General features: G+C 38.8%; 1 protein-coding gene across 4 annotated transcripts; it reads left to right on the top strand.

Annotated features, from left to right (window-relative positions):
- Positions 1 to 1,603: 1,603 nt before the first annotated feature.
- Positions 1,604 to 6,109, top strand: LOC113303732 (serine/threonine-protein kinase AFC3-like). 4 transcript variants are annotated; one of them, XM_026552794.1, is made up of 12 exons: positions 1,604 to 1,875; positions 2,049 to 2,169; positions 2,895 to 2,921; positions 3,006 to 3,159; positions 3,303 to 3,351; positions 4,044 to 4,158; positions 4,325 to 4,416; positions 4,509 to 4,656; positions 4,994 to 5,058; positions 5,149 to 5,246; positions 5,486 to 5,600; positions 5,737 to 6,109. In XM_026552794.1, the coding sequence occupies exons 1-12, from the start codon at positions 1,810 to 1,812 to the stop codon at positions 5,884 to 5,886; spliced, it is 1,200 nt and encodes a 399-aa protein (XP_026408579.1). In that variant the 5' UTR covers positions 1,604 to 1,809; the 3' UTR covers positions 5,887 to 6,109. The 4 variants fall into 4 exon arrangements, with proteins under 4 accessions (XP_026408579.1, XP_026408580.1, XP_026408581.1 ...); XM_026552795.1 differs by lacking the exon at positions 2,895 to 2,921; XM_026552796.1 differs by lacking the exon at positions 2,895 to 2,921 and having other exon boundaries at positions 1,604 to 2,169; positions 2,987 to 3,159.
- The last annotated feature ends 5,360 nt before the right edge of the window (positions 6,110 to 11,469 follow it).

Here is an 11,469-nt window from a genome sequence, read left to right as displayed (position 1 = left end):
GTTACCTTCAAGTAATTCTAGCCTGCCATTTTCTCAGAAACAAGAGGAATATCTAGGCCGTCACAACCCATATCTACAGTCATATTGTCAAGATTACCATACTCCTATAATTGATCAAACGAACCCGGTAGTTCTTCGTCGATCATAGTGCCATCAGAACCCATTTCTAATACAAATTCTCTAAATATAATGCGCCAATTGCTTGCTCACATGAAAACAACTTAAGAGAGATAGAAATACTTGTGTATTATCCAACAAATACACTTGAACTGTGTACCAAACACAACTTTGATACCTGACTTGTCACACCCGCAATGCACCTGACATTTTTATATCACGAGCGTAACATGACAACAACGTGGTTCAGTGAATCAAGCTTCACCCACAATTATTTCTGGCTTATAAGTTTGCACCAATGCAAACAGCAACAACACAGTTCTGCAAAGGAAGTCTTTAGGCCTTCCTTTCCTTCTCTTTTCTTCTCAAATGCTTACAATAAAGTATTAAAACATTGCCATACATTCAGCCAACCAAGAATACTTGGAACCTGACACAGTTAACCCATTTTATTGCATCAAAAGGAACATACACAAAACTTGCCCACGTAGGGACTTACACAGACTTGTTCCTCTTAAACCAAGCCTTTACCTTACCAAAATGCTATCAATTTTGAGTTTCACAATCAACTCTGTAAGCCTACTGATTTTCTAATGTGTCTACACTGTTTATACAATGGTTACAATGGTCAAAAACCATGCACAACACCTGCACACACATGGGATAGCCAACTGTCCCACACACACCGCCAATAACTGTGCCAACTGGCCAGTTTTTCCCCCAACTCGAGCCAGCCTTCAACACATGTTCCCAAGAAGTTATCGACACCCCCTCATGGTTCTAAACTCCTTCTATAACCTTTCTCCCTTGTCTCACATTTTTGGCATGCTTATAAAGCCAATAACCATTTCATAATTGTCACCTAAGCCATAATGCACCATTTTTGTGCATTGTTGAACTTGACCTTGAGTCAATACTTAGCCAACGTAGCCATGTAGTTATCTTGGCGTACGCCAATGTACAACTAACATTGTGCTACAATCATCTCGGCCAATCTCTTAGCTCATTATAATTATTCATGCCGCATATGCTTCACTTAACCAACTTGATCGACAATTTCAATGCTTACTCTTGCATTACTAACTTGCTTGCACTGTCCAAGCTTTGGACAAACTTGGACTAATGCATAGGTCAATTCTTGACCTATTCTATATTCTTGTATCATTCTTGAGTTTGGGCCACCTTAATTCCATGGATATGCCTCAATGCCAACTTCACGTGTTGCAGTTGTCATTTTGGCCTTGTCTTTCCTTGGCCGACACAATGCAGCTTCATGGTCTATGCAGTGTAGCGTTGGGCTGAACAATGACTAGGCCGGTTATGCTGTAATGCACCATCTTGGCACTTCACTAGTCTGACCCGTCATATAGCAGCAGTACGGTCCAATACGGACCTATCTTCAACCTCCCCTAACAACACAACCGAATTACTAGGCGAGTTATAAAGAATAGTAAACCGGCTCTAAATGACTAAATCCAAGCCAAGCTTTCGTATAAACTCTCTCAATGACCCCATTTTCTGTTCCTCAACTTTTATAAAACTTTCATAATTTTCTTCACATTAATTCAAAAAATCTGATTCGAAACGACTAAATCTCTTATGTTCAGTTTCTTGTTGTAGGGATTTCTGTTGTTATTGTTGCAGACAGATACAGCAAGAGAGAAAAGGAATTGGAAATCTTTTTTTGGAGTGATGGAAAATCAGAGAACCAGAAAACGTCCACGTCTATCATGGGATGTAGCTCCAACTGAACCAGAGGTCCGTTCGTATGAATATATCTCTAATAATCAACAGGGTTTATTAGGGTTTCGACATTGGAGTATTGGGGGATATAAAAGTTTGGGTCTTTTTCAGAAATTAGGGTTTGTGATTGATGGAATTTGACTTCTTCTTTTTTAAGTATGGATTGCTTGCTGGATGGATCTTTGTAGGCTTTTAGGTTGTCGAGGGTATCTAATGAGGTTTCGTATCGACATGCATCACCGCCTAGGAGAGATGATGATCGTGAAGGGCATTATGTGTTCAATTATGGCGATAATTTGACTCAAAGATGTAAGCTTTCCCAGATTTAATTTATCTAATTTTCATGTTTCTCGTTAATGCCTGTGATGGAAGTTGTGAAAAGTAGTCTAATTTAGGGTTATACTAAATTGTTTAACACCATGAAACTGCTTAGGTCGAAAAACATTAGAAACTGAGGCTGTATTTTGTAAAACATGATAATTGGAGGAATCGTTTGCTTGCTAAGCTACAATCTTATTCAGTTTTTTTTTTTTTTTTTTTTTTTTTTTCTTGTCAGACGGCTGGTTTGATATTTTAAATTTCTTATTTAGCTATGTATACTTTTTTTTCGGTTGTTCATGTTGACTGCTGAATGAAGGACGTATTCTCTACTTTTTATTCATGTCTTAAGGTTGTGTTTCCATTGTTTACTTTTAGTTGTAAGACAAAAAAAATGAACTGTAGATGACAAAAAAAGAAAAATGGGGATTAACAGAAACGATAATAGTTGAAAACATGGTGGTATAATCCAAGTGGGTTTCATGTAGTTTTTTAACTCATTTTAGGTTACTTCCCTGGCCTTTTAACTCATTTTAGGTTACTTCCCTGGCCGTGAGAATACTCAATAAGAAACATATTGAGAAATGCTGGGTGATCAATCTTGGTCTACTCTACCATTTAGCAATAGCCAAATAATTTTCAGACGAAGCAAAGTTTAAGCTAATGTAATGCTTCTCCTCCTTATTTTGATCTTTATTTCTTCAATATTTGTACAGATAATATCATCAGAAAAATGGGTGAAGGTTAGCTTATCTAGTGTCCAACTATCTCCCAGGTCTTTTATTATTTATGTGTGTGTCCATGTCAGCAAGCTGCTAGTACTGTAGGCACATTCGGCCGTGTTTTGGAATGTTGGGACCGCGAGGAAAAAAGAATGGTGGCCATTAAGGTAGTCCGCAGCATAGGCAAATATCGAGATGCAGCAATGATTGAAATCGATGTGCTTCAGCTTCTCGCCAAACATGAACTTGGACGCTCCCGGTAATTCCAGATACATTTTTATCTTATATATATATGTTTGCCAGTTGAAGGAAGGTACATTATTTTCCTTCGGAAAAAACAACAATATTAGTTCTGGATATATTCTTACCTTGCATACGCCTTTTCCTTTCTGAGTTCTCCAGATGCGTGCAAATCCGTAATTGGTTTGACTACCGGAATCACATTTGCATTGTAAGTTGCCATTTGATCTTGCCCTTGCCTATGCCGTTCTTTATTCTATGTATATGACCTACAGGTTACAATCTCTAGATCTTGTTGTCAACAACAAAAGCACTGAATTTTTGGGGAAGGAAATTAATGAGATCCACCTGCTTCTAATAGTCGTTATTAGCGTTAGTTCTGACCAATTTTCACAATCTTTCTGGATTTTCATCGGATATTTTGAGGATTGTCCCAGCGTCATATAGAGTTATCTAAAATTGATATATCCCTGCAATCAGCTTTTCCTTCTATTCATATCTTCATATGTTCACTTAACTGTCTTAGAATCGTTAATCTTTGGGGTGATATTTTAAGCTTACTCCTTGAATCATGTACAAGTTTTGGATTAAGGTTGAACCGAAGCATAAAAATTAGTAAATGTGATGTGCTCTGCCTTATCCGTATGCATCTCTTCATTATGAATTTCTAACATTCTTAACAAAATAAATGTGGTCTTAGTTGGTCTTCTGGTTTGAACTCTCTAAAATTCCTTCAGCCATCTGTCTGCCTATTTGCTGCTTGAAAGGCTGGCAATGTGGTTGCCCTGTGGGGTTGGTTCATTTACATTTGCTTTTGACGGTTCTGAATATCTGGCCACTACATGTTATCGGAGTATTAGATATTGAAACATTTCTGTAAATGAACTTCCATGGTTTTACCAGGTGTTTGAGAAGCTTGGACCAAGTTTATTTGATTTTCTAAGGAGAAATAAATACTGCTCACTTCCTGTGGATCTTGTCCGAGAGTTCGGGCGTCAGCTTTTGGAATCTGTAGCATGTGTGTAGATTATATTTGTACTTCTCATTGTCTTTTCTGTTCTTTAGAAACTAGTAACTTGTTTTTTCTGCATGGTTCATTTTGTGAGCAAGGAGGGTGTTGAGTCTCGTGTCATTCTATATTGTCATTGTTTTTGGTGAGTGACAAAATCCACGTATTCTGGCAGATATGCATGATTTGCACATGATCCACACTGACTTGAAGCCAGAAAACATCCTGCTCGTGTCTTCTGAGAGTGTAAAACTCCCAAGCTCCAAGGTACCTTATTTCTAACAGTAACTAGGAGGATTGCGTTTTTCAAGTATTTTAACTTGGTAACAAACTTAAATGGGGTTCATGGAATACTGCAGAGGAATTCTCGTGGAGAGATGCAGTTCAGGTGCTTGCCGAAGTCAAGTTCTATAAAGCTGATTGATTTTGGCAGTACCGTCTTTGATAATAAAGAACACACCTCTATTGTCTCAACAAGGCATTACCGAGCACCTGAGGTCATTTTAGGTATGCTATTATTTTGAATAAAATTCACTTTCCCCCATCTGAGTCAGTGGGTTCTACTTCCCTAAGTCACCTACTACACCTACATTGGTTGCTTAATTGTCTTCAAGTTCTCCAGTTTGTCTGTTGGTCTCAGTCTCTCAGAGTTCTTGGGGGACACAGTGCTGTACTTTTTTGACCTTAACTTCAATTAATACATGCAGACAGACATTGGATATATGCATTATTGTATGTTAAATGGAGTATATATATGTTTGATGCAAATGCTTTGCTACTCCTTGAGTCGTGAGCCTGGTAAATTGTAGTATTTCTAATTCCGTGATATGTATACTTTTTTCAGGTTTAGGATGGTCCTTTCCTTGTGATCTATGGAGTATTGGTTGCATACTTGTTGAGCTGTGTTCGGTTAGTCCCTTTATCAAACCTTTATTGTTGAACCAGTTGAACAATTACCTGTTTCTGGGAAATGCTGACCTGCAGGAACTTTTGTTTCAGGGAAATGCATTGTTTCAGACACATGAAAATTTGGAACACTTGGCAATGATGGAGAGGGTATTGGGACCTCTGCCGGAGCATATGACTAGAAAGGCTGAGTAAGTTTTTCCTAATACTTTAGCAGGGGTTAATGTGATGATTTTTATTTCTATATAAAAGTATTTTTATTACAAAAATGTGCAAGGCTAAGGAAGAGGCTAAGGCTACTTTCTTTGTAGGAATTTGTCTCTACTACGTTGATGTTTGTAAATCCTAATTCATGTATTCTGTTAACACCTTCACCTTAGTTTTCTTTTTTAATTTTTTGACCCCCATATTCTTGTTGGAATGTTGGCAGTCGTGGTGCGGAAAAATATTTTAGGACTTCTAGGAGAGGAACTCGATTGAACTGGCCTGAAGGAGCAGTTTCAAGAGAAAGTATCAGGGCAGTCAAAAAACTTGACCAACTGAAGGTTTATGTCTTCTTTCTTTGGGATTTACTACTTCTTTCATAGCTCTGCTAGAGTGCCTAATCTAGAATTTGAGTTTGGGATTTACTGTATGTTTGTTGAGAAATTATTGATTGTTTCATTTTCTTCATTTGTGTAGGATATAGTTTCACAGTATGTAGACTCCTCGTGGAAGTCTGTGTTTACAGACTTACTGCACCGTCTGTTGGAGTTCAACCCAGCAGAAAGGCTCACTGCTCGTCAAGCCCTTGACCACCCCTTCTTCAAAGATCATATTATAAATAGATGAGAAGCAGAAGTGCAAGTTTTTTATCCTAATTTATAATGTTTTAACAGACCTTAAAGAATCCTGTGCTGTCATAGGTATCCTTAGTTATTTGGGGTTCCCTGTTTAAATGTTTGTGTGCCGTTATCAGTTGTAATCTAGACAGGACCAATGGTGTGGTATTTGTAGCCGGCCTATCATTAGATCCCTTAAGCAATTATTAATAAAAACTATTTTCTCTCTCTTACTCCACCTCTTCCCTTCTTCTGCTATCGTCTCTTCTTATCTTCATCTTTTCTCTTCTCTTCTCAAATTCATCCTTAGATCTCATTTATCTTCCCTTCTATAGTATATATCATTACAAATTGGTATAAGGAGCATCTATTTTTGGACCTAATATGGCTAACAAAGCAGCTGTTGAGGAATTAACTAGAAAAATTGAAGAACTTAATTCAGCTCAAGCAGATTTCATTAAAAAGATAGATGAGCTTATCGGATTGCAAAGTGATTCATCCGTAAAGTATGATACAGCGATGAAATCAATTTCAGAGATCAAGGAAGCTCAAGGCAAACCCACTCCAGAGCTAATGGCGGCCATTACTGCTGTTGTACCTACTCAGGTAGATCGTTACATCGAGCTCTCAAGTAGAAATCAAGCCAACAGAGACATTCCTCTCAACGGAGTAGAAAGTATTTTGGGTCAATTTCCTTCCGGCAACCACATACCTTCTCCTTCAGGTGAAAATATTCTAAACCAACCCCGTTATTTGTTTGGAGCTCAAGATCATAATCAGTTTCAACAACTTAAACCCAAGGTTTAGTTTCCAAAATTTGATGGTACAAACCCTCGTTCATGGATACACAAGTGTAGGAAGTTTTTTGTTATGCATAATATGACAGATTCGCAAATGGTAAACATGGCTTCTATGTATTTAGAAGGTAAAGCAGATGTGTGGTTTCAAGATTATCAAATTGGTAAACAAGTCATTTTGTGGGAAGATTTTCTTCGAGATATATGCCATCGTTTCCAGGAGTTAGGACATGATGATGTGGCAGGAAAGTTTAATAAGCTACAACAATTAGGGTCAATTCTTGATTATCAGGAAATTTTTGAAGAATTGAAGGCTTTAATACTAGCAAAATATCATCACCTTACAGAGGAGTATTTCACTTCAAGCTTCATCAGCGGTCTTAAGGAAGAACTAAGGCTACATGTACAAATGTTTTCTCTCAAAACTTTTTCCAATGCAGTCTATCTAGCTAGAATGCAGGAGGCACTTATTGAAAGTGCAGCAAAAAAAATCAAGAAACTCTTATAGACCCTCCCCACTCTTTGTTCCCAACCACTACCCTCAAAGAACCATTCCATCTCCAGCTACTAGTCCTAGAAACTTCACCAAGATTACACAGTCACCCACCCAAATTTCCCCACAACCAATTAAAAGGTTATCTTATGTTGAGATGAGAAAAAGAAGGGAGAAGGGGCTATGTTACAACTGTGATGAAGTATTTCAAGCAGGACATAAATGCATAAAACAACAAATATATATGCTAGTTGCTGATGAAGAAGACATAACTCAATCTGGAGAAGAGTCACCTTGTGATTCTCCAATGTCACCTAGTACTGAAGAAGAAGTAGAAATCTCTGTGCATGCTTTGGCTGGAAATGTGTCACAGAACACCATCAGGATTGAGGGTGTAAACAGAAAGCAATGCTTAACTATCTTGATAGATAGTGGGAGCACTCATAGTTTCTTGGATCCTGGGGCTGCTGCTAGATGTGGAGTCCTAATCAATCCTGCCACTCCCCTATTAGTAGTTGTTGCAAATGGCACCAAAATGGTAAGTGATGCTAAGTGCTATTCTTTCACTTGGAAAATGCAGGGACATGAATTTCAGTGGGACATGATACTGTTACAGTTAGGTGGATGTGATATGGTATTAGGTGGGGATTGGATGAAGAATATGAGCCCCATGTCATTTGATTTCAAAAATCTAACTGTGACATTCAACAAAGATGGAGAAAGCATCACATTACAAGGTAACACTCCATCATCTCAACTCTCCATGATGACAGGAAGTGATTTCCATAAATGGCTGAGGAAAAATAAACATAGGTTGGTGGGCATCCTTTTGCCATTACTGCTTGTGAACATCAACCTGAAACACCTGAACCCATTAAACCCATACTGCAGAAATATGATTTCATTTTTCAAGAACCCAAATCATTACCCCCGCCTAGAACTCATGACCATCACATACCTTTGAAACCTCTCACTACACCTCCAAATCAAAGTCCATATAGAATTTCAAACATACAAAAGGAAATAGTAGAGCAACTTGTACAAGAAATGTTGAAAGCTGGTGTAATTCAACCCAGCCATAGCCCATTCTCTTCACCAATTCTTCTAGTTAAAAAAAAATGGCAGCTGGAGATTCTGTGTGGATTATAGAAGATTGAATGAATCTATAGTCAAAGACAAGTATCCTATTCCCATAATTGAAGAATTGTTGGATGAGTTATTTGGTGCCAAGGTTTTTTCTAAGATTGATTTAAGGGATGGTTATCACCAAATTAGAGTGTACCCTCCAGATACTTACAAGACTTCTTTTAAGACTCATCAAGGGCACTATGAATTCATGGTAATGCATGTTGGCTTGACCAATGCACCAGCATCCTTTCAAGCACTAATGAATGATATTTTTGGGCCATATTTGAGGAAGTTTATATTGGTATTCTTTGATGATATCTTGGTATACAGCCCTGACATGAAGACACACTTGGAGCATTTAGAAGTTACACTCAAGACTCTGCAACAACATACATTATTTGCCAAACTCAGCAAGTGTGCCTTTGGCCAATCAAAAGTGGAATATTTAGGCCACATCATCACAGGTGAAGGTGTAGCGTCTGACCCATCTAAGATTGTTTGCATGCTCAATTGGCCTACACCCACCACCTTAAAGGAACTCAGGGGATTCCTAGGCGTCACTGGTTATTACAGAAAGTTTGTGAGGGGATATGGAGTCATTTGTAGGCCATTGACAGATTTATTAAAGAAGGGCAATTTCAAGTGGAGCGTTGAAGCTCAGACTGCTTTTGAGTCCTCAAGAAGGCTGTCACCACAACTCCAGTACTAGCTCTACCTGATTTTTCTCAACCATTTGAGGTGGAGACTGATGCATGTGATACAGGGGTGGGATCAGTTTGATGTAGAACAAGAAGCCAATTGCTTATTTCAGCAAAGGCATGAAGTCCAGATTTCTCTCCATGTCCACATATGAAAAAGCACTACTTGTTATAGTTATGGCAGTAGCAAAGTGGAGGCCTTACTTGCTAGGAAATCATTTTACCATTTATACAGACCATCAAAGTCTAAAGTACTTCATGGAACAAAAGCTTCATACCATGGTGCAACAAAAGTGGTTATCCAAACTATTGGGATATGACTATGCAGTATGCTACAAGAAGGGAGTAGAGAATAAGGTGGTTGATGCCTTATCAAGATTCTCACACTCTGATTCTCCTCAATGTCAGCTCATCACTCAGCTACAGCCTACTTGGCTTGGAGAAGCACAAGAAAGCTACAATCAGGATAAATTAGCTTCTGAATTGATCCCCCAATTAACAGTGTCTCCTTCCAGCAAAAAACCCTACACTCTCTTACAGGGTGTGTTGAGATACAAGAACAGAGTCTACATTGGCTCAGCTGGGAACTTAAGGCAACAAGTGATGGTTGTTATCCATTCTTCCTCTGTGGGAGTTCATTCAGGCACTCAGGACAGCTATCAAAAGAGCAAAGACCTACTTTCATTGGGTAGGAATGAAGAAAGACTTATTCCAATATATTAAGGAGTGTGACATCTGCCAACAACACAAGGTGCCACATACTTCTCCAAGTGGGTTGCTGCAACCACTACCAGTTCCTGACCAAGCATGGAAGAACATTTCCATGGATTTTATCACTGGACTACCAAAGCCAGAGGGAAAAGAGGTCATTATGGTGGTGGTGGATAGATTCACTAAATACAGTCACTTCTTGTCACTTAGCCACCCCTTCACAGCTTCCTCGGTAGCTAAGGTGTTTCTTGATAACATCTTTAAACTACATGGATTACCTGCTACCATAATATCTGACAGAGATAGTATATTCTTGAGTAATTTTTGGCAAGAGTTATTTACGAAGATGGGAACAACATTACACATGAATTCTGCCTACCACCCACAGACTGATGGGCAGACTGAGAGAGTCAATGCATGCCTTGAATCCTATTTAAGGTGCATGACTAGCTATAGGCCCACTAAATGGGTTAGCTGGTTATCCCTAGAAGAGTGGTGGTTTAACTCCACATATCATTCTAGCCTCAAGCTCACTCCCTTTCAAGCCTTATATGGGTACAATCCACAACAATTTGGTCTTTGCTCTCATAATCCATCAACCAATGGGACTGTAGAAGACTATGTACAAAAGAGACAGGCTATGGGCATCATTCTCAAATCCACACTTGAAGAGGCACAACACAGGATGAAACAGCAGGCTGATAAGCAGAGGACTGAGAGAGAGTTTCAAGTTGGAGATTGGGTTTATCTGAGACTTCAACCTTACATGCAAACATCAGTGCAACTGAGGAGGAATTTAAAGTTGTCTGCAATTGTTTTTGGCCCTTATCAGATTCTTGCCAGGGTGGGAAAGGTGGCATACAAGATCCAACTCCCTGCTACCTCCAAAATCCACCCAGTGTTCCATGTGTCTCAATTAAAGCCAAAACTGGGAGCAGGGTTACTACCTCGGACCACTCTACCCTCCTTAGATTCACAGGGATGCATGAAGGTTACTCCGTTTCAGGTGCTCAACTCCAGGACTATCAAGGAGCATCAACAAGAAGTGGAGCAGGTCTTAATACACTGGACTCACTCTACAGAGGTTGTTGCTACTTGGGAGGACAAGGCTGTAATCAAGAAGCAGTTTCCTAAATTCATTCTTGAGGACAACAATCATTTAGAGTAAGGGGTATTTGTCATAGGTCTCCTTAGTTATTTGGGGTGTCCTGTTTAAATGTTTGTGTGCCTTTATCAGTTGTAATGCTAGACAGGATCAATGGCATGGTATTTGTAGCCGGCCTATCATTGGATCTCTTAAGCAATTATTAATAAAAACTATTTTCTCTCTCTTACTCCAGCTCTTCCCTTCTTCCGCTATCGTCTCTTCTTATCTTCGTCTTTTCTCTTCTCTTCTCAAATTCATCCTCAGATCTCATTTATCTTTCCTTCTGTAGCGTAGATCATTACATGTACCCTCATCAAAATCAAGTTTATATTGATAATTGAGGTCCGTATGTCCAACTATACTTATTCTAATAACTCCCGTGACTTGTATGAGTTACCTACTTTTCATCATGTGAAATTCCTGGACCCTGACTACATGAGTGTTCCAAAAAAGTGAAACTTGAGTCTCATTGATCATTTGTTCTCTTCTTTTAGTGAAGCGAACCTACATCATGTAAAATAATTGGTTGCACTCACTGTTTGCCATAATATGTGCATGACGATGGTTTCTTTTTAAGGTTGATGAATCATTTTTCCAAAGTTGCATTAGTGCAGCTTCC

This window comes from Papaver somniferum, chromosome 8, assembly GCF_003573695.1.
Source record: "Papaver somniferum cultivar HN1 chromosome 8, ASM357369v1, whole genome shotgun sequence".
Lineage (NCBI taxonomy): Eukaryota > Viridiplantae > Streptophyta > Magnoliopsida > Ranunculales > Papaveraceae > Papaver > Papaver somniferum.
This window is presented reverse-complemented; position numbering and strand designations above follow the sequence as displayed.

Excerpts from the sequence above, each read along its gene's own strand:
- LOC113303732 (XM_026552794.1), top strand. The coding sequence starts at position 1,810 with ATGGAAAATCAGAGAACCAGAAAACGTCCACGTCTATCATGGGATGTA. Across the intron at positions 4,417-4,508 it reads TAAAACTCCCAAGCTCCAAG|AGGAATTCTCGTGGAGAGAT; the intron begins GTACCTTATTTC and ends GGAATACTGCAG. Across the intron at positions 4,657-4,993 it reads AGCACCTGAGGTCATTTTAG|GTTTAGGATGGTCCTTTCCT; the intron begins GTATGCTATTAT and ends TACTTTTTTCAG.